Source organism: Onychomys torridus, chromosome 23, assembly GCF_903995425.1.
Source record: "Onychomys torridus chromosome 23, mOncTor1.1, whole genome shotgun sequence".
Lineage (NCBI taxonomy): Eukaryota > Metazoa > Chordata > Mammalia > Rodentia > Cricetidae > Onychomys > Onychomys torridus.
Window position 1 is genome coordinate 20906420 of NC_050465.1, and position 21831 is coordinate 20928250.

General features: G+C 39.4%; 1 protein-coding gene across 3 annotated transcripts in view; it reads right to left on the minus strand.

Annotated features, from left to right (window-relative positions):
- Ankrd12 (ankyrin repeat domain 12) overlaps window positions 1-21831 on the minus strand; it is a 116547-nt gene that overhangs the window by 7374 nt on the left and 87342 nt on the right. For all 3 annotated transcript variants that reach the window (XM_036173218.1, XM_036173217.1, XM_036173219.1), the window contains exons 9-10: window positions 5416-10073; window positions 1197-1295 (exon numbers count right to left, since the gene is read on the minus strand). In XM_036173218.1, the coding sequence (XP_036029111.1) occupies window positions 1197-1295; window positions 5416-10073 (4757 nt within the window). The remainder of the gene's footprint in view (window positions 1-1196; window positions 1296-5415; window positions 10074-21831) is intronic.

Consider the following 21831-nt stretch of genomic DNA (forward strand, 5'->3'; position numbering starts at 1 on the left):
GACAATGACAAGGAATCCAGCCTGCCCCGGTGCTTTGCTCTCCCTTCCTGCTTCTTTTTGCAATCACATGAATTTATTCACTTAAAATACAGTCTGAGAACTGGTTCCCAGTTTCCTCATTGGTCTAAAGTATAAAAAAGGTTAAAGGCCTCTGCCATGGGGAACTCATGGTATATAAATCAAAGACAAATAATATGTATATTTCGGTGAAATATCATAGCTTGTATCTTTTAGAGACTATGGCACTTTACCACAAGGTTAAAGGGATATGGACATATTTATGCTTTGTTTTGAGATAGGGTTCCTTTATGGAGACCTGTCTATTCTGAATCTTGTTATATGACCATGCTGGCTTTGAACTCAAAAAGATCCATCTGCCTGCCTCTGCCTCTGGTGTCACACACATCCAGCTTATACTTTGTAAATTCATGTAAGATGATGTTAATGATTTCTAAGAATAGGATTATTTTTATGTAAATGTTTTGCCTGTATGTGCACCACATGTGTGCCTGCTGCCTGTGGAAGACTGGAAGAGCGCTTTGGATCCTTTGAAACAGGATTTAATACGGTTGTGAGCCACTATAAGTGTATTTGGACCTGAACCCATGTCCTCTACAAGAACAACAGGTGGTGGTGGTGCACACCTTCAATCCCAGCACCTGGGAGGCAGAGGCAGGTGGATCTCTGTGAGTCTGAGGCCAGCCTGGGATACAGAGTGAGATCCAGGACAGCCAGGGCTGTTACACAGAGAAACCCTGCCTCAAAAAACTAAAAACAAACAAACAACTGAAGACTAGATACTAAGGCATACCAAAAAGATGACTAAACATAGCCTTTTCCATTAGCCCTAAAGTGGCTGGTATGCCAAGAAAGCACTCGAAAATTTAGAATTATAAATGTTCTGCTAGAAACTGACTATTCTAATATCACAAATTTAACAAATGATACATCATAGGTATTTTAAATATAAAAACACACTTCAGCATGAATTGTAGTAAGGAAGTAACTATCCTAGATAGGTTTAAAAGTCTCCCTTTAATTGGATGAGCACAATAGATCAAAATCACAGCATCTCCCCAGACGGTGGTCTCCAGACAGCAGTAAACAGGCAATGTCCACTAACGAAAAGCCATAGGCCATTTTTACTACTGTAAATGGTTATTTTTTGCATACATTTATATTTGGGGGTAGCTTACCCTTTCGATACTATGTTGCAAACGTAGTTTCATTCTTACTACTTCCTGTTGCCGAAAGAGCTCTTTAAGTGGATCTGACAGCGAAGGTGGTGGTGTAATCTAATTAGAAAGCACATATAAACTATTACGTTTTTAGCTACAATTAAACTTTTAGTGCGTAACTTACAGCCTGACATTCCATGAATTAAACAATATAGTTCTGTGATGGTTAATCTTGTCAAGTAAACTTGACTGCGACCCCTGGAAGATGAATGAGGACTACTCGTGAGTGTCAATTAGAAATGCATGGAAGTGACTGTTTTAGTTCTCTTCTTCCCTAGTGCTGTGATGAAGCAACCTAGGGAGGGAGGGTTTATTCGGCTTATGAGCTACAGTACATCACTGAGGGAAGGCAAGACAGGAGCTAGAAGCAGAAACTAATGGAGGCATGCTGCTCACTGCCTTGCTTAACTATTTTTCTTACATAGACAAGGCCCATGTGTTTAGGGATGGTACCACTCAGTGGGCTGCACTCTCCTCCATCAATTACCAATCAAGAAATGCCCCATACACAGGCCCACAAGCCAATCTGTGTGAGGAGACTCTTCATTTGGGGTTCCTTCTTCCCAGGTTTATCAACCTGACAACAGACACTTTCTAATCAACAGTGGAATCAAAACCAAGCTTGTTCAAAATAAAATCTGAACAAACTGCTGGAAGGTGGTGGGACTGCAAAAAGAGACCTGGCTGGTGGAGGCGGGAGTGTCTTCCTTTCCTGGCTGCCATGAGGTGATGAGCTTCTGACACATGCTGCCACTAACATGATACTCTGCCTAAAGTAATGGATTCAGAAAACACTGAATTGAAGCACAGAATCTTTGAGGCAAACTAAATGCTGTGCATCTGTTTGATGAAAACAGCTCATTAACAACTGAGTGAGACTTTTCAGTCAGTGCTAGTTGTCTAAAACCTAGCAGGACATTCCATTATGCTTAGATGTTTTGATTCTTAGGCCACTGCAAAATTTCAAAGAGCAAATTATTAAGATGAAAAAGTTAATTATTACAGAGCTATTTTAGGACATCAGTTACAGCTCCCAGACAGGAAGAGATGAGGAGGCACAAAAACCGAAAAGCTGGTGTAAAGACAGAAGCGCTCTTGGGGACCACAGCAGTGCTTCAGCTTAAAAAGCAAAGCATCTTTGTAGACTTGATAAGAATAAAACAGAAAAACCTTGGTGTTAATGAACTCTCTCATACAGAAGTAGATACAACTATGTAACGAGCTTTCTTCACTGTATGTGACATTCCACGTAACTTTGTGTATAACCATTCAACAGTTATTAGTTCATTTCTACAATGGACTATGCTTTCTTATTAATCTCACAAGAAGCTGGCAATTTACTATTAATGTAGACAGGAAAGTCTAGCAACAATCTAGGACCCTGAATAGTCTCTCTTCTCCCTAGGGTATCTGTTTTCCTTTTCCTATCCTTGTTGATTCCACCAGAAAGTAGGACATCACATTCCTATACTGCTGCTACAGTGATCACAAGACAATACAGACAAGTTCTTTCCTAAAAAACATCAAAGCTAGATTCATAAAGACTTTCTATTTCTAACTAGGAATTCTGAGCAACTAAACACATGTAAGACGTAATCACAAGGTCTCAACAGAACAGTGTAGACCTCTATAAGGCAACAGCTTATTTGGGATAATTGTTCAGGCCCCTAACTGAAAAACTACATTGATGTATGTATGTATGTATGTATGTATGTATGTATGTATGTATGTATCTATCTATCTATCTATCTATCTATCTATCTATGTGAATGTGTGTGTGTGTGTGTCTGTATGCCTGTCTGCCTGCCTGTCTGTCTGTCTTGTGAATTGCTTTAAGTTTAGAAAAACAAGTTTGGTGCTACTGCTTGAAAACTACCATCTCTTGTAGGTATGCAGTTGTCTCAAAGAACACAGAGGAAAGTCATTCATTTAAGACCGGGGCTGCAAAGGAAGATTCTCTGAGAGGACAGTATGTGAGCATTTGAGGGAAGAGCTAAGTACATTAGAGGAATGAATGGTGGAGAAACAGTGAAAGGAGAGAGAACCAGAAGAGAAGTGGAGTCAATCACTTCAAACTACACAGAACTACTGGTGTGTAGTAAGATTTAGGTATTTAATTTGTGAATGCTAAGTAGACATTTGCTTTACTACACGGCTTTAGTAATTCTCCCTAAAGACAAAAATCTATACAATATTCAATTTCTATCATCTATCTCTTTAAAGCAGTATTTGAAACAATTAATTCTAATTCAATAGAGTCTCTCTGTACTGCTTCAAACTTGTATTACATTGTTTCTCAGGGGTGAGGTGACCAAGAGTTTACTTTTAAGTACTTCTGGCTAGCTTACAAAGTTCTAACATAACGTGTTCTTTATGTTATAGTCTAAGCCTTTTAAGAGGAATTAAAAATTGGGCAACAAACAAAACATTATTAGCTGAATTTTTAAAAAGTATTAACAATGGATTTTGCTGAAAGTCTGTATCAATACCAAATTTACTGCTCATTACTTAGTCTACTACTATTGCTATTTAAATCCAATCCGTTAAGATTTTAAATGCACCAGCATCACTTCTCAGCTAATATTAAGCAGAGTATGTTCTCTTCCATTTAAAAGATAAAGCATGAAAGGCATGCTGCCAAACAGGCCTTATCTATGTTAGGACTCCAGTGTAGCCTTCCTACACCCTAGGGAGGTTACTAGGACCAAGCCTAGCAAAGCACTGGAAGGAAGGGCCTTGCATGGAATAGTAAGAAACTGAGATTTATTCTACAGAAACCGACAACCACTCAAGATGTTTAGCCTCAGAGTCACATCAACAGACGGATTTTTTTAAAAGACAGTGTCCCACTATGTAGCTCTGTCTGGCCTGGAACTCTCTACATAGACCAGGCTGGCCTTGAAGTCAGGGAGATCTGCCTCCTCCGCCTCCCCCATGTTGGGATCAATGTTGTGCACCAACCACACCCCAACAACAGTTGTGTTTTATAATGAAACTCAGACCATCCTAAAGCTGGACTGAGGAAGGATGGGAACTCTGGCAGCAATTTAGAATGTCTATCTTGTTCATTTCCAATATCTAGCTCCTAGCACAATGCTTAGCATATACGTATTACTTGTATATGTAACATAATAAATATTTGAATATGCAATATTCATGTATCTGAGTATCTAAGGCAGTAATGAAGTCATCACATCACAATCGCAATACGGAAAATGGGGAGAGAGAGGAGGCAAGCAACACAATTAGTGCTTACTTTACTTAATGGGACAGAAATAGTCAATAAAGCAGAGGAATCAGAAGAATAAACAGTACTTAAGTCCATGACAGGAGAATTGACTAAGAACAAGGTGGTTATGATGTCAAATCAGACCAAATAGAACAAAAACAATCCAATGAACCTTACAAACAGGTCAGTGGTGATCCCTACTATGCCATAGTAGCTCAAGAATAAATAAGAGATGAAGTTGAAAAACTGTCACACACAAAATACTTTGTACAAGCGTGGCAGTGAAGGTGACAGACAGTGGAAGGTTGATGAGCTGGGAAAGTCAAGAGGGATTTTTTTTCTCTCTTTAAGACACACAGAAGTAACCTATATATATTCTGAATGAGCAAACATAGGCCAATCAAGAAAGGAGACTGGAAAAAAAAATACTAGTGAGAAGTGTTTCATAGAGGAAGGTTCTAGAGAAGACGAAATAATGAGATCAAGTCCATGTAGAGGCATTCATTTGTCTTCAAAGGAATCAAAACATGTCTCCTTTAAAACAAAAGGATGAGCAGCTGAGGGGAGGCTAACACATGATACCTGTTAAGGAAGCTACTTGTGACGTGTGGTCAGTCAGGGTAGACATGTACCATTAGTACATCAGACTTCAAAGACTCAGTGGAAAAAAGAAGTAAAATATTTCAATAACTGCATTTTGATTATATACCGAATACATTGGATATACTGACTTAACGTTTATAAAATTAATCTACCAGGGTTTTTTGCTTTTAAAATATTACTACCTACTAGGAAACTTAAAATTATGTATGCAGCTTGCATATGCACAATTTTCTACCCAGTACTAAAGACTGAAGCCAAGGCCTCTTGCACATGAGCCAAGTACACTATCACTGAGTTATACACTCAGGAGTGTTACAGATGTGTGTCAAGTCACAATTTACTTACTGTAGGAATACAAATCTTGCTCAAGGGGTTTCCATCCAGGAGATATGATCCATTAAATGTTACATACTCATCATAATACTGAGGAGCTTGAGGAATAACACTACATAATAACTTGCGTTTTTCTTCAATTTTTTTCCTTATGTGCAAGTACTCAAAGTACGGATTTGCTCTCTCAGAACTATATGGTTGAATCTCATCTAGTTTCAGAGAATCGACGATGGCTGCTAGGGACTGCTGCGTTTTCTCCTTTGCCTGTAGTAAAGAAGGACTCACTTGTACAGGCTGAGGGACCCGTGACACTTTCCTTTTCCGGGGATGGTGAATCTGGGGATCGTCTTCTTCAGTGAGCCTTATTCTTCCCCTAGGGGAAGAGTCATTGTCTTTTTCTGGCAGAATTGTACAGCCAGCAACAATCTGCTTGCTCTGATTTACCATTGTGCTTGATTTGTTTCTAGTCATTCTTTGGGGGATTTGGTTTTCAGTTTTATCCTCTTCAGCACTTTCTTCTAATTCCCCTTTAATTAGCTGGTCATATTTATGCATCTCCGGTTGGGCTGACTGCTGCGAATGGTTTCCCACACTTGACAGAGTGCTCTGCTGAGATTCTTCATCTTCAATGGAAAGCAAATACTTTTCAGCATCAGGACCGTGCCTTGGATTCTCCTGTTCATTTAGGTTTCCTTTTGGCATACCCGCACTCATTTCATACAAATCAGAATCACATTTACTCAACGGAGTTAAGACCAAACTTTGCAGTTTGTTTTCTTTTTCATGGGAGATAACTTGAGTATCATCTGTGCTCTTCTCAACTTCGTGGCTACTTGAAGACTTGAAAGTGAGTTTGCTAAATGCATACTGTGTATTTATCTGAGAAGCAGCATCACTTCCGCTGAAGTCCTTTTCTGATGGCAATACAAGCAAAGTATTCGCCTTCTCAAAGTTCGGGAGTGCTTCTTGAATAGTGCTCTCAGAGTAAACTGGTACAAAAGAATTTGTCTTCTGAATGTCTGCCAGGACAAACGTATTTTCCATATCCTTTGTAAAGTTATGATCACTATCTAAAACAGAGCTAATCATATGCGCTGCACTTCTCTGTTGTAAAACACCTGGCTCTTGATTGGCAACATATGACAAAGACACAGGTTTAGAAGCAGGCTCAGCATCTGAATGTGACTGGCTGGAAAAAGAGCAGGGTTGTGGAGAAGACAGAAAGGATACTGGATCCTGAGCACATGAGTTTCCCGGCAGATCAGTCTGGTGTAGGGATAAGCCATCAGTATTTTGTTCTCTTAACATTTTGTTTTCTGAATTACAAAAACTCTGAGCAGAGGAATATTGGTCAGATGTACTAGAATCTGGGCAGATAACCTCATTGGTGCTTAAAGACTCCAGTTTATCAACAGGCATCTCCCATGACTTATTTTGGATCACTCCAACCTGATTAGATGGTTCTAAGTGCATCGGACTGTCCATTAAAGTACCCGCAAGACTAGCACTCTTGATTACATTTGTATCAGATGAAATATACCTACTGTTCACAGACCTACTTGGAGAGCCTGTAAAGCTGGGGTGTAAGTCAGACACATGTGAAAGGCCTCTTTCTGGCATTGCTAAAGATACTTCAGGTTTGGGAGAAGGAGAAGTCTCTCTTGGCACAGCTAAGCTGCCTTGGTGGCTTTCTTCTGATATCTGGAAATGTTTTGTGGGTTCACAAATGACTGAGGGCATGCTACATCTTCTGATTTCCACAGCAGGCCGTACTTCATTAGTAAGTAGTTTAACATCTTCCACAGAAGATGACCTGAGATGGCACACTGGAAGTCTGTTTGTACATGGTGGTTTAAGTCGTTCCGGCAAGTCAGCAAGGTTCTCAAGCTCCCTTTCATAAAGGGCTGGAGATTTGGCATTTGGCAAAAAAGGTGACTGGGCAAACGACAATTGAGATTCTGAGCCCTCTAACATAAAGTCCGAGTCATATTCAACAAGAGGCCGTGGGGTTGTCACTGTTTGGCAAGAGTCTTCTGAACTAGCAACAGAAATCATGGACACAGACCTGGAGCTAAGACCCAGCCTCTCACTTTCTGACCTAGGAGAGCGGTTTGAGCTGTTCTCTGAAATAAAGGATGACTTCCCTAAATTCAGTACATTTTTGGTGTCAACAGATTGTGATCTATTATTTCCAACATCTTTAGATTGTTTCTCCTTGTTATAAACATCAGTCAATTCTGAACTTCTTGACCTGGTAAATTCTTTATTTTTTGATTCAGTGGGTGTATGTTTTGTTTTTTCTTTATCTTTTACTTTAAGTTCTAAACAAGTACGATTTCTTAATCGTTCTTTTTCTTTTTGCTTAATTTTTTCCTTATGTTTTTTGTGCCACTGTTCTATCTCTAGGTCTTTAAGACTGAGCATCCGTTCAAAACTTGTCTGCATCAGATCATCGTTGACTAGCCTCTTTTCTTTAGGTCGGATGTCTTTCAATGCCGGCGATGACTTAGGTTTAGGCTTATCTGTTTCAGATTTTAGTTTGATTAAAGTATTTAGTTGGATTTTATCTTTACGTTTGTCTCGTTCTTTGTATCTGTCTATATCTTTTTTATCTTTCTCTTTTCCATCTGGAGTTTTCAAAGGTTCATCCCTTGCCTTTTCTTTAAGGGATATAGTTTTCTCATGCTGGACTTTACTACTACTATCTCCTACACTTGACCTTTTCTCTTCTTGTAAATGTCTGGAGTTACTAACATTTATACTTTCTTTATCTCTAAGTTTTTCCTTCTTCTCTCCTTCCCTGTCTTTATTTCTGATCTTTTCTGATTTAGTATACTCACTATTATCAGACTTTTTTTTCTCCAAGTGCTTTTCTTTGTTTTCTGCTAAACACCTCTCCTTTTCAGGTTTTTCTTTGTCATGCTTTCTATCCACTTTTTCTCTGTTCCTCTCTCTGTCATCACTTCTTTTAACAGTGTTTTTGATTTTCTCCCCTTCTTTATGACCCCTTTCCGTTTGGTGTGAATAGAACTTGTCCTTTTCTTTTACTCTCTCAACACATTCACTAAATTCCAATTTCTCTTTTTCTGATTTATGTTCATGTTTTATCTTCTTTTCTTTTTCAGAAAATTTTCTTTCAGTCTTGTCAACCTCTTTTTCTTTAGTCTGAAGTCGTCTGTCCGATTTCTCCTTTTCTTTTGTATGCTTTTCTTGTTTTTCAATGTCTATGTCCTTTTCCATAGAATGTGGCCCTATGGAGTCTTGGTTTACACTGGCCCCCACAGAACCACACTCTACTTCTTTATCTGTGGGTACATTGTCTCTTTCTTCTTTCAGCTTTTCTTCCCTAAGAGATCTTTCATTTTCCTTTTTGGTCTTTTCCCGTTCTTCTTTAAAGTTCCTCTCTTTTGAGACATGTTTTTCCTTAGTTAATTTGTCATCTTTCATGGTTTTTTCCAGTTTTGACTTTTTTTCTGTTAGGGACTCATGTTCCATATTTAAAAAGAGATCCTCAGTTTCATCACTTTTAAAAAAATTCTCTTTCCAAAATTCTCTGTCAAATTCAACGCTCCTCTGCAGCTCTTTAGCATTTTCCTTATTTTTGTATTTTTCCTTTTCTCCTTCAACTTCCTTTTTATGCTTTTCCTTCTCCTTCTCTTTATGTTTCAGTTTGTGTTTTTTTAGTGTTTTGCCCTCTTTATCCATCTTTTTCAGCGTGCACTCTGAGTTTTCAAATGCTGGATTATGATCCTCATCTTTTATTTTGGCATTTGATTTTTCACCAAATTCTAGGTGGAAATCTTTCTGGTGTTTGTTTTTTTCCTTATGCTTATAAGATTTTATATTTGAACTTTCTGGCAAGAATTCAGGTTCTGTATTATCATATCGAGCAAGATCAGGCTGTAACGACATTTCAGAGCTCCCTGGTGATATACATGCTTTTGTATGTTCTTGCTTTAATGGTGTGGACTGTTTTTCACTTAATCCACAAGAATGTTTGGGAGATTTACCAGTGGAAATATGAAATAAGTGTAATGAAGTGTCATCTTTTGGGCTAAAAGATTTCCTAAAACTGCTCTCCTCTCTAGTTTTCTCTGAACAATCCAGTGCAGTATTGACTGTTAAGTTTGTTATTCTGGTGTTTTCTTTCCCCTCTTTTTCTTGTTTCAATTCTTGGTTCTCTTTGTTTTTATTCTGATTTTTTAATTTTCTTTTAACTTTGCCTTTCTGTTTATATTCATATTCTTTCTTGGCTTGCATATCAGAATTTGATGTTTCAGGGACAGAACATGAAGTAGAAATCTTTTTGTTCTGAAGAACATCTTCATCAGAACTTTCAGTACTGGAATACAGAACCCTAGACGGCTTCTGCTTTTTAGTTTTAAATGATTTGGAATAGAAGGTCTTCTCCTGTTTTGCAAACAAACCACTCTTTTCTGCTTCAGATTCGTTCTCTTTACGCTGTTCTTTCCTTAGAATGTGCCTGTCATCGATCATTTTACTTAACTCTTCTTCATCATCGTCCTTGAACTCATACTCATCGAGAGCAGATGGGAGAGGGGCTTTACTGGGGAGGACTTTACTGTCACAGATGAGAGAGTCTTTCTCTGTCTCCGAGTCAATGTTTTCATCAACACTAGAAGGATTTACAGAATGAGCCTCTTCTGAATCTAGAATAGGAAAAGAAAAACATAGCTTATACCACAAATACATCAGACAATTCTGATAAAATTACCTTACACATATAAAAGCCAGGCAAAGGAACATGGATGAGTTCTCTTACAGTTTTGTAGAACAGCTTTCAGAGTGCCTCCTTTATGATGAGCACATGTTAAACACAGCATGTTTATTAAAATGTATGATGTGAACACATACACACATATGGAGAGAGAGCATACACAAGGCATCTGGACTCAGGGGAACTTCCACTGTGAAAAGGATTACAAGAATTCTTTATATATATACATTTTTGTGCTGGCAAGAGAAGGACTTAGGTAAGGCTCTTTAACTCTTCTCCCTAAAAAAGATTAGGAATCACTAAAAAGGTTTTTTTTTTTGTTACTTATTTCAAAATATGTATTAGCAGAACTTGATGATTACCATTAAGACCAATAATTTAGACAATGGGAAAGCTTTAATTATACTAAAAACATGACTATTTAGGAGAGAAAAGAAGAAAAAACCCTCCAATTACATAATCAAGATTATAATAGATATGTAATTCACAAAAACCACTTCTGTTCCTCAGGTTTCTTTTACCTACATTTTAGACCTAGAACACTGGGAGAAATAGTCTCATTTCCTATGTATTACTAAATATACAAATATTTTATTAAATTATAGCTAAGTACCAGGCATGGTGGCATACATCTTTAATCCCAGAACTTGAGAGGCAGAAGCAGGTGGACCTCTATGAGTTCTAGGCTAGCCTGGTTTACCACAATGTGTTCCTGGCCAGACAAGGCCACATATTGAGACCTTGTCTCAAAAACCAACCAAATTACACCCACGCTGTTGTATAAATACAATCAAAGCCTTGGTAGAATGATGTACTTCATTCTTTTTTTAAAAATCAAAACAAAATTTTTAGCCAGGAGTGGGTTTTAGCTCATGCTTGCAACCCTGAACTTGGGAGATGGAGAAAGACCAGTCTTGCTACCAAGACGCCATCTAAAAACAAAGCAACCTCCCTCCCCAACAAAACCAAGTCAAACCCAATGCATGCTCCCCAGGTTGACCCTGTGTGTGAGGCAGGTGCCCAAGCACATGCACCCAGAGGCCAGGGGAGGGTTTCAGGGTTTCCCTCTGCTGCTCTCTACTTCAGCTTCTGCAGCAGGGTCTCAAGAACGAGAGGAACACTGCGCTTGTTAGCCTGGCAGACTAACGAGCTCCCAGGACCCACTGGCCTCCTTAAGTAAAGGCAAAGGCAGGTGGATTTCCATTTCTGTGAGTTTCAGGCCAGCCTGGTCTACCACAGTGAATTCCAGGCCAGCCAAAATTATACAGTGAGGCTTTGTCTCAAAAACAAGCCAGGACAGGCACCAAAACTACAAGTTGTTGTAGAAATACAATCAAAGCCTTGGAAGAATCTATTTCACTCTATTTTCTTTTTTTTTTTAAGTTGTTTTTTTTTTTTTTTTTTGAGACAGGGTAACAGTTCTGGCTGGCCTAGAAACTAGCTCTGCAGACTAGGCTGGCCTCTGCTTCCCTGGTACTGTGATTAAAAGGCATGCGCCACCACCGGCTGGCTTACTTTTGTGTGGGTGCTTGTGATTAGTTCAGCTCCTCTTGCTTTTACAGCAACCTCACCTCCCTAGCACCGGAGGTTGACATTTTTTCCTAAGTGGATGTTTTATGCCTAGGGCATTCAATTGAAAGGATTGTTTTTGTTTTTGTTTTTCGAGACAGGGTTTCTCTGTGTAGCTTTGCGCCTTTCCTGGAACTCACTCTGTAGACCAGGCTGGCCTTGAACTCACAGAGATCCGCCTGCCTCTGCCTCCCGAGTGCTGGGATTAAAGGCATGCGCCACCACCATTCGGCTGAAAGGATTGTTTAAGACTACAAAAGACCCGCCAGGCATGGTGGCACATGTCTTTGATTCCAGCCACTCACCAGGCAGAGGCAGGCTGATCTCTGAGGCCAGTCTGGTCTAGTTTTAGGACAGCCAGGGCTACAAAAAGAAACCCTGTTTTTTTTTTTTAATTTTATTTCAAATTTTATTTTTTATATGGATATTTGTGTTTTAATTTTACATATCAGCCATGGGTTCCCCTGTCCTTCCCCCCTCCTGCCCCTGTCTTCCCCCCAGCCCCTCCCCCCATTCCCGTTTCCTCCAGGGCAAAGACTCCCCTGGTGATTCAGCTCAACCTGGTAGATTCAGTACAGGCAAGTCCAGACCCCTCCTTCCAGGATGAGCAAAGTGTCCCCACATAAGCCCCAGGTTCCAAACAGCCAGCCCATGCACTAAGGACAGGTCCGGGTCCTACTGCCTGGGTGCCTCTCAAACAGTTCAAGCTATTCAACTGCCTCACTTATCCAGAAGACCTGATCCAGTTGGAGGCTCCAGAGCTTTTGGTTCATAATTCATGCGTTTCCATTAGTTTGGCTATTTGTCCCTGTGCTTTTTCCAATCTTGGCCTCAACAATTCTCGCTCGTACAATCCCTTCTCTTTCTCGCCAATTGGACTCCTGGAGCTCCACCTGGGGCCCGGCCGAGGATCTCTGCACCCACTTCCATCAGTTATTGGATGAGAGTTCTAGCACGACAGTTAGGGTGTTTGGCCATCCGATCACCAGACTAGGTCAGTTTGGGCTTTCTCATTGCCAGTAGTCTACAGTGGAGGTATCATTGTGGATTTCTGGGGGCTTCTCTAGCATTTTGCTTCTTCCTGTTCTCATATGGTCTTCATTTATCATGGTCTGTTATTCCTTGTTCTCCCTTTCTGTTCTTGATCCAGCTGGGATCTCCTGGTCCCCTAAGCTCTCTTTCCCTCGGACCTTGCCTTTCATTACCCCGACTCACGTCCAGCTTGTTCATGTAGATCTCATCCATTTCTCTGTCATTGGGCGATCCTTGTGTCTTTCTTAGGGTCCTGTTTTCTAGGTAGCCTCCCTGGAGTTGTGAGTAGCAGTCTAGTCATCTTTGTTTTACATCTAGTATCCTACATAGTATCCTCCTATGAGTGAATACATACCATGTTTGTCTTTTTGAGTCTGGGTTACCTCACTCAGGATGATTTTTTTCTAGATCCATCCATTTGCCTGCAAACCTCATGATGTCATTGTTTTTCTCTGATGAGTAGTACTCCATTGTGTATATGTACCATATTTTCTTTATTCATTCTTCAGTTAAAGGGCATCTAGGTTGTTTCCATGTTCTGGCTATACAAACAATGCTGATATGAACATAGCTGAGCAAATGCCCTTGTGGTATGATTGAGCATTCCTTGGATATATGCCCAAGAGTGGTATAGCTGGGTCTTGGGGGAGATTGATTCCCAATTTTCTAAGAAAGTGCCATATTGATTTCCAAAGTGGCTGTACAAGCTTGCATTCCCCCATCTTCTCCCCAGACCCTCATCCCCATTCCCATCTCCTCCATCGCAAAGACTCCCCTGGGAAGTTTTATACATACATATATGTATATACATATACACACATACATACATATATATATATATATATATATATATATATATATATATATATATGGTATTTTTAAAAGCTTGTTAATACACTTTAAACTCCTACTTGCAGTTACCAATACTGCTATAGAAAGCATCAAAACATGGAGTGTTAATACCATCAAAATGGTCCTCATATGGGGGCCAATATTTGTTTTGGTACTTGATTAAATGAATCAGAGAACACATGACTTTTTGTTACTATCGTTTTTTAACAATTTGTTTTTATGGGCATTGGTAGTTTTGGTGTGTGTATGTCTGTGTGAGGGTGTCAGATCTTGGAATTACAGACAGTTGTGAGCTGTCATGTGGGTGCTGGGAATTGAATCTGAGTCCCTAGAAGAACAGTCAGTGCTCTTAACCACTGAGCCATCTCTCCAACCCGCATGTATATTTTCAACCCAAAGACTTTTCTCCCCTTGTAGTTTTCAAAAACTTCCTTTCTTTTTTTTTTTTTGGTTTTTTGAGACAGGGTTTCTCTGTAGCTTTGGAGCCTGTCCTGGACTAGCTCTGTAGACCAGGCTGGCCTTTAATTCACAGAGATTCACCTGCCTCTGCCTCCCGAGTGCTGGGATTAAAGGTGTGCGCCACCACTGCCCTACAAAACTTCCTTTTTTTTTTTTTTTTAAATGGCTACTGCTTATTTTCTCACTGGACTGTAAGTTTCACTGGAACAGGAAGTTTCTACATATGGGCACAGTGTTGGGGAAGCATGCTAAAAAGAGCACAGCTCTTGCCTCAAGCAGCAGAGACTGAGCTTTTTACATTGTACAGCACGGTAGCTATTGAGGAGACACCACTTCCACATGCACACTCAACATGTTGGCTTAGGAGAACAGTAGAATTAATGAATGTTTCTCAGAGAAGCAGCACAAAAATTAAGTCATGGAGAGTAAGAACTTCAGGTGGGAATTAACAATGGTTACATAAAATAAAGCAGCTAGAGTCTGAGGAAACAAGATCAGTTGAGGAGTTGGCGAGCAAGCAGAGCTTGACCTAAAAACTCAAGAGAAGGAGTGGTCCAGTCACCGGACCAGGTAACCGGAGACATAAGCCCACCTCTTACGGACTGGGAACAGCTGAGGATTTTGTAGAGCACTCAGGGAAGAAGCCTTCGCTGTGGGATGGGACCAGGCTGGACCCGAGCATTCTGCCCAAAGCCGGCCGGGGTCCAGCTGCTGATCTTGCGAAGCCCAACAACCTGGAGGTGTTGGGGAGATTGCCCTACTGATCAACCTGTTCAGCTGAGATCCATTCGGGAGAGGTCTCAGAAGCCTGCAGTTTGAGGAAACAAGATCAGCTGAGGAGTTGGTGAGCAAGCAGAGCTCCACCCAAGTACGTAAGAAAAGAGCAGTCCAGTCATTGAACCAGGTCACCAGAGTCACGAGCTCACCCAGTACTGAATGGGAACAGGAAAGGCCCCATCTCCGGACTGGCAGAACAGGTCTCTAGTCCCTAGGTAGGCCTGGGAGCACATGATGTGCATCCCCTGCCCATCCCCTACTGCTACCACTGGAGCCCTAAGGACTAGGCAGCTGCTTTTCCTTGCTCCCTCGACAAGAAAACCAGGCTCTGCGGCCTGTGACCCCAACAACCACTGGAGTCATAAGCCCACCCTGCACCAACTGGGAACAGCCATTGGAGCCCCAGGGACTGGAAAGTGGCCTCTTTCCCTGTCCATGCCACACCAACAATCACTGGAGCCATAAGCCCACCCTGCACTGATTGGACTAAGCTGCTCCCAAAGAAACAGAGCCCATCAGCTCTGATTTGACCAAGAACTCCCAGAGGACCAAGACAGGCACCCTCAGACACAGATACCGCCTGCACCGAGTGGAGGAAGAGATGAGTAGACGCCAGTGCAAAAATATAGGCAACAACATAAAGACCTATAAGACAACATCAGAACCAAGTGGTTCTACACCTGCAAGACCTGAACATACCAATGCAGAAGCAGCAGAAGAAATCAATCCTAAAAATGACTTTAAGATGATAGAGGCCCTTAAAGAGGAAATGAAAAATTCCCTTAAAGAAATGGAAGAAAAAACAAAAAATTGGAAGAAATCAGCAAACCCCTTAAAGAAAGCCAAGAAAAAGGAATTAAACTGATGAAAGAAACAATGCAAGATTTAAAAACTGAAATCTAGACAATAAAGAAGACACAAACTGAGGGAATGCTGGAAACAGAAAATCTGACTAAACGAACAGGAACTATAGAAGCAAGCATAACCAACAGAATGCAAGAGATGGAACAGAGAATCTCTGACACTGAAGACACCATAGAAAAAAATAGATTTGTCAGTCAAAGAAAGACCTAAAGCCAAAAAAGTTGTAACACAAAACATTCAGGAAATTTGGGACACCATGAAAATACCAAACCTAAGAATAATAGGGACAGAAGAAGGAGAAGAATACCAACTAAAAGGCTCAGAAAATATACTCAAAAAAATCAGAGAAGAAAACTTTCCTAACCTAAAGAAAGAAATACCTATGAAGATACAAGAACCTTACAGAACACCAAGTAGGCTGGATCCCCCCCCCCAAAAAAAAAGTCTCCTCACCACATAATAATCAAACATACAGAATAAAGAAAAACTATTGAGACCTTCAAAGGAAAAAGGCCAAGGAATATAAAGGCAGACCCATAAGAATAACACGACTTCTCAGTGGAGACTATGAGAGCTAGAAGGTCTTGGACAAATGTCATGCAGATACTAAAAGACCATGGATAGCAAAACTCTCAATCACCATACACGGAGTAAACAAAATATTCCATGATAAAACCAGATTTAAACAATACCTATCCACAAATCCAGCCCTACAGAATGCAGTAGAAGGAAAAATCCAACCTAAGGAAATTAGACACACCCATGAAAACGCAGGCAATAGATAATCCCACACCAACAAATACCAAAGAAGGGAAACAAAACACTATCACAAAAAATAACAGGAATTAACAATCACTGGTCATTAATATCCATCAATATCAACTCACCTATTAAAAGACACAGGTTAACAGAATGGATATGACAATAGGATTCATCCTTCTCCTGCAAACAAGAAACACACCTCAACTTCAAAGACAGACACTACCTCAGAGTAAAAGGTTGGGAAAAGGCTTTACAATCAAATGGACAAGCTGGTGTAGCTATCCTAATATCTAATACAATAGACTTCAAATTAAAATCAATCGAAAGAGATCAGGAAGGACATTACATATTTATCCCAGGGAAAATCCACTGAGATGAAGTCTCAATTCTGAACATGTATGCGCTAAATACAAAAGCACCCACATTTGTAAAAGAAACATTACTAAAGCTTAAATCGCACATCAAACCCCACACACAAGTAGTGGGAGATTTCAATACACCATTCCCACCAAAAGACAGAACTACCAGACTGAAACTTAACAAACAAATAAAGGACCTAACAGATGTTATGACTCAAATGGACTTAATAGATATCTACAGAACATTCCATCCTAACACAAAAGAAAAAGTGATCACATGCTCGGTCACAAAGCAAATCTCAACAGATACAAAAACATTGGAATAACCTCCTGTATTTTACCAGACCACTATGCCCTAAAGTTCGATTTCAACAACAACAACAAAAACCATAGAAAGCCTACAGTCTCATGAAAACTGAATAATGCCCAAATGAAGCACCAATGGGTTAAGGAAGAAATAAAGAAATAAGTTAAAGATTTCCTAGAATTCAATGAAAATGAATGTACAACACACCCAAACTTATGGGACACCATGAAAGCAGTGCTAAGAGAAAAATTCATAGCTCTAAATGCCCACATAAAGAAGATGGAGACATCTCACACTAGTGACTTAACAGCACACCTGAAAGCTCGAGAACAAAAAGAAACAAATTCACTAGGAGAAACAGATGCCAGGAAATAATCAAATTGAGGGCTGAAATCAATGAAATAGAAACCAAGAGAACAATACAAAAAACAAACAGACAAACAAAAAATCAATGAAACAAAGAGTTGGTTCTTTGAGAAAAAAATTAACAAGATAGATAAACCTCTATCCAAATTAACCAAAAGGAAGAGAGAGCACATCCACATTAACAAAATCAAAAATGAAAAGGGAGACATAGCAACAGACAGCGAGGAAATCCAGAAAATCATCAGGTCATACTTCAAAAACCTGTACTCCATAAAACTGGAAAATCTGAAAGAAATGGACAATTTTCTGGATAGGTACCACATACCAAAGTTAAATCAAAACCAGATAAACTATTTAAATAGACCAATAACCCATAAAGAAATAGAAACAGTCATTAAAAGTCTCCCAAACAAAAGAAGCCAGGACCAAATAGTTTCAGTTCAGATTTCTACTAGATTTTCAAAGAAGAACTAATTCCAATATTCTTCAAATTGTTCCACACAACAGAAACACAAGTAACATTACCAAACTCTTTTTATGAGGCTACAATTACCCTGATACCCAAACCACACAAAGATGCAACAAAGAAACAGAATTACAGACCAATCTCCCTCATGAACATCACTGCAAAAATACTTAACAAAATATTGGCAAACCGAATCCAAGAACACATCAAAAAAATTATCCACCATGACCAAGTAGGCTTCATCCCAGGGATACAAGGATGATTCAAGATATGAAAATCTGTCAATGTTATACACCATATAAACAAACTGAAACAAACAAAAACACATGATCATCTCATTAGATGATGAAAAAGCCTTTGACAAAATCCAACACCCCTTCATGATAAAGGTCTTAGAGAGATCAGGAATACAAGGAACATTCCTAAACATAATAAAGGCAATTTACAGCAAGTCAACAGCCACCATCAAATTAAACAGAGAGAAACTCAAAGTGATTCCACTAAAATCAGGAACAAGACAAGGCTGTTCACTCTTCCCATAATTATTCAATATAGTACTTGACGTTCTAGCTAGAGCAATAAGACAACAAAAGGAGATCAAAGGAAGAAGCCAAATTTACCCTATTTGCAGATGATATGATAGTATACATAAGTGACCCCAAAAATTCTACCAGGGAACTCCTACAGCTGATAAACTCCTTCAGTAATGCAGGATATAAGATCAACTCAAACAAACAAACAAACAAACAAACAAACAAATCAGTAGCCCTCCTATATACAAATGATAAAAGGGCTGAGAAAGAAACCAGAGAAACATCACCCTTTACAATAGCCACAAATAATATAATAGTATTGGGGTAACACTAACTAAACAAGCAAAGGACCTGTATGATAAGAACTTTAAGTCTCTGAAGAAAGAAACTGAAGAAGATATCAGAAAATGAAAAGTTCTCCCATGCTTGTGGATAGGTAGGATTAACATAGTAAAAATGGTAATCTTACCAAAGCAATCTACAGATACAATGCAATCCCCATCAAAATCCCAACACAATTCTTCACAGACTTGGAAAGAACAATACTCAACTTCATATGAAAAAACCAAACAACCCAGGATAGCTAAAAGAATCCTGTACAATAAAGCAACCTCTGGAGGCATCACCATCCCTGACTTTAAGCTCTATTACAGAGCTATAGTAATAAAAATAGCTTGGTACTGGCATAAAAACTGACATACAGGCCAATGGAAGTGAATTGAAGACTCTAACATTAATCCACACACATATGAACACCTCATTTTTGACAAAGAAGCCAAAACTATACAATGGAAAAAGAAAGTATCTTCAACAAATGGTGCTGGCATAACTGGATGTCAACATGTAGAAGATTGCAAGTAGATCCTTATCTGTCACCATGCACAAAACTCAAATCCAAGTGGATCAAAGACCACAACAAAACTCCAGTTACTCTTAACCTGATAGAAGAGAAAGTAGGAAGTAGTCTTGAACGCATTGGCATAGGAGATCACTTCCTAAATATAGCACCAGTAGTACAGACACTGAGAGTAACAATTAATAAATGGGATCTCCTGAAACTAAGAAGCTTTTGTAGGGCAAAGGACATCGTCAATAAGACAAAAAGCCTACAGAATGGGAAAAGATCTTCTTCAACCCCACATCTGACAGAGGGCTGATCTCCAAAATATATAAAGAATTCAAGAAACTAGACATCAAAATACTGAACAATCCAATTAAAAAATGGGCTACAGAGCTAAACAGAGAATTCTCAAAAGAAGAATCTCAAATGGCTGAAAGACATTTAAGGAAATGCTCAACATCCTTAGTCATCAGAGAAATGCAAATCAAAACAACTTTGAGTTACCATCTTACACCTGTCAGAACACTCCTCCACTGTTGGTGGGAATGCAAACTTGTACAACCACTGTGGAAATCAGTATGGCAGTTTCTCCAAAAACTGGGAATTGATCTACCTCAAGACCCAGCCGTACCACTCTTGGGCATATACCCAAGGAATACTCAATCATACCACATAGATAAGAGCTCAACTATGTTCATGGCAGCATTATTCGTAACAGCCAGAACCTGGAAACAACCTAGATGCCCGTCAACTGAAGAATGGATTAAGAAAATGTGGTACATATACACAATGAAGTACAGAAAAATGGAGTACAGAAAAATGGAGCAGAGAAAAACAATGACATCATGAGGTTTGCAGGCAAATGGATGGAACTAGAAAATATCATCCTGAGTAAGGTAACCCAGACTCAGAAGGACAAACATGGTATGTACTCACTCATAAGTGGATACTAGATATAAAGCAAAGGCAATCAGACTGCAACCCACAGATCCAGGGAGGCTACCTAGCAGTGGGGATGTTAGGATGACTGTGGCTTATAATAAGTTTTGGTCTTGCCCAATAACTGAGCATGCTTTAGTGAAACATTTCACTGTCAGAATAAGAACTTGTACTGTATCAAGTTGATGAAAGAATATGCTGGCTGTACTTTAAGGAGGGGAGGCTAAAATCTTTTTACATTATGAATTAGCCTATAGAAAAAATGTCTGCCGTAAATCAAACAGTGAAGGGAAAGATGAATAGGAATCTCACTTACACAACTCTTTTTTTTCTTCTCTCTCTCTCTCTCTCTCTCTCTCTCTCTCTCTCTCTCTCTCTCTCTCTCTCTCTCTCTCTTCCAAGACAGGGTTTCTCTGTGTATCTTTGCACCTTTCCTGGAACTCACTCTGTAGACCACGCTGGCCTCAAACTCACAGAGATCCACCTGCCTCTGCCTCTGCCTCCTGAGTTGCTGGGATTAAAGGCGTGAGCCACCACTGCCTGGCTCACTTACACAGGTTAAGTAAAACATAGCTCTCTGAACAGATGAAGATAGGTTTCTTCTGTATCCCAGAATCTAATCAATATTTATATGTATTGTTTAGCTATTATTTGGCTTAAAAGGTCTTATTGGGAAATGTTATCATCTTTACTATTTTCTACAGAGGAAATATTTTCTAGTTTGGACTTTGGAATTTATAACTTGTTTTTATGTTAAAAAAAACCCAAAACAATTTAAGTGGAAAATGCTGTAGAACCATTGAACTCGATGTTGTATTCACATATCTATATCTGTATAAAATAATGATCATAAATGTTTTTTTAAAAAGAAATGCAAATGTGAATTTAACAAAAAGTTGTAGATTTTCAACATTGTACACAAACTTCTTTGTTACAAATAAATATTTATGCTTCTAAAAAAAATAAAGCAGCTAAATCACAGCACCTATAGACAGCATACCCTTTTTTTTCATTTAAAGATGGTAGAAATTTTCTTTTGACATTTCATGGTAATATGATATATCAAACAGAGTCACAGATATGCCAAACATCCTAACACTGAGCTACATACTACTCAGCACTTCATTACTATATGTGTTTATATAATGTATGTGTGTTCATATATGTGAGAGTGCAGCTGCCTGTGTGGGTTTGTACAGAGGCCAGAGAAAGACACTGGGGTGTCTTCCCCAATCTTTTCTCTACTTTTTCCCCTTTTTTCTTTTGGAGGCAGTGTCACACTAACCCTGCAGCTCACCCTTCAGGCTAGACTGGCTGCCTTGCAAGCTCCCCAGACCCTCCATCCTTACCCCTCAGTTCAGCACTACAATTACAGCTATAAACTGCCACACACGGCTTTTTACATGGGCCCTGGGTGCAGCAGGCACTTAACCCCTGAGCCATTTTTCCAATCCTTCATTATTACTACTGTAACAAACTTATTACACTTAATATGGAAACATTTAATATAATCCCTTTACTAAAGAAATATTCAGGTGATTTCAACTACTTGATAGTATAAATT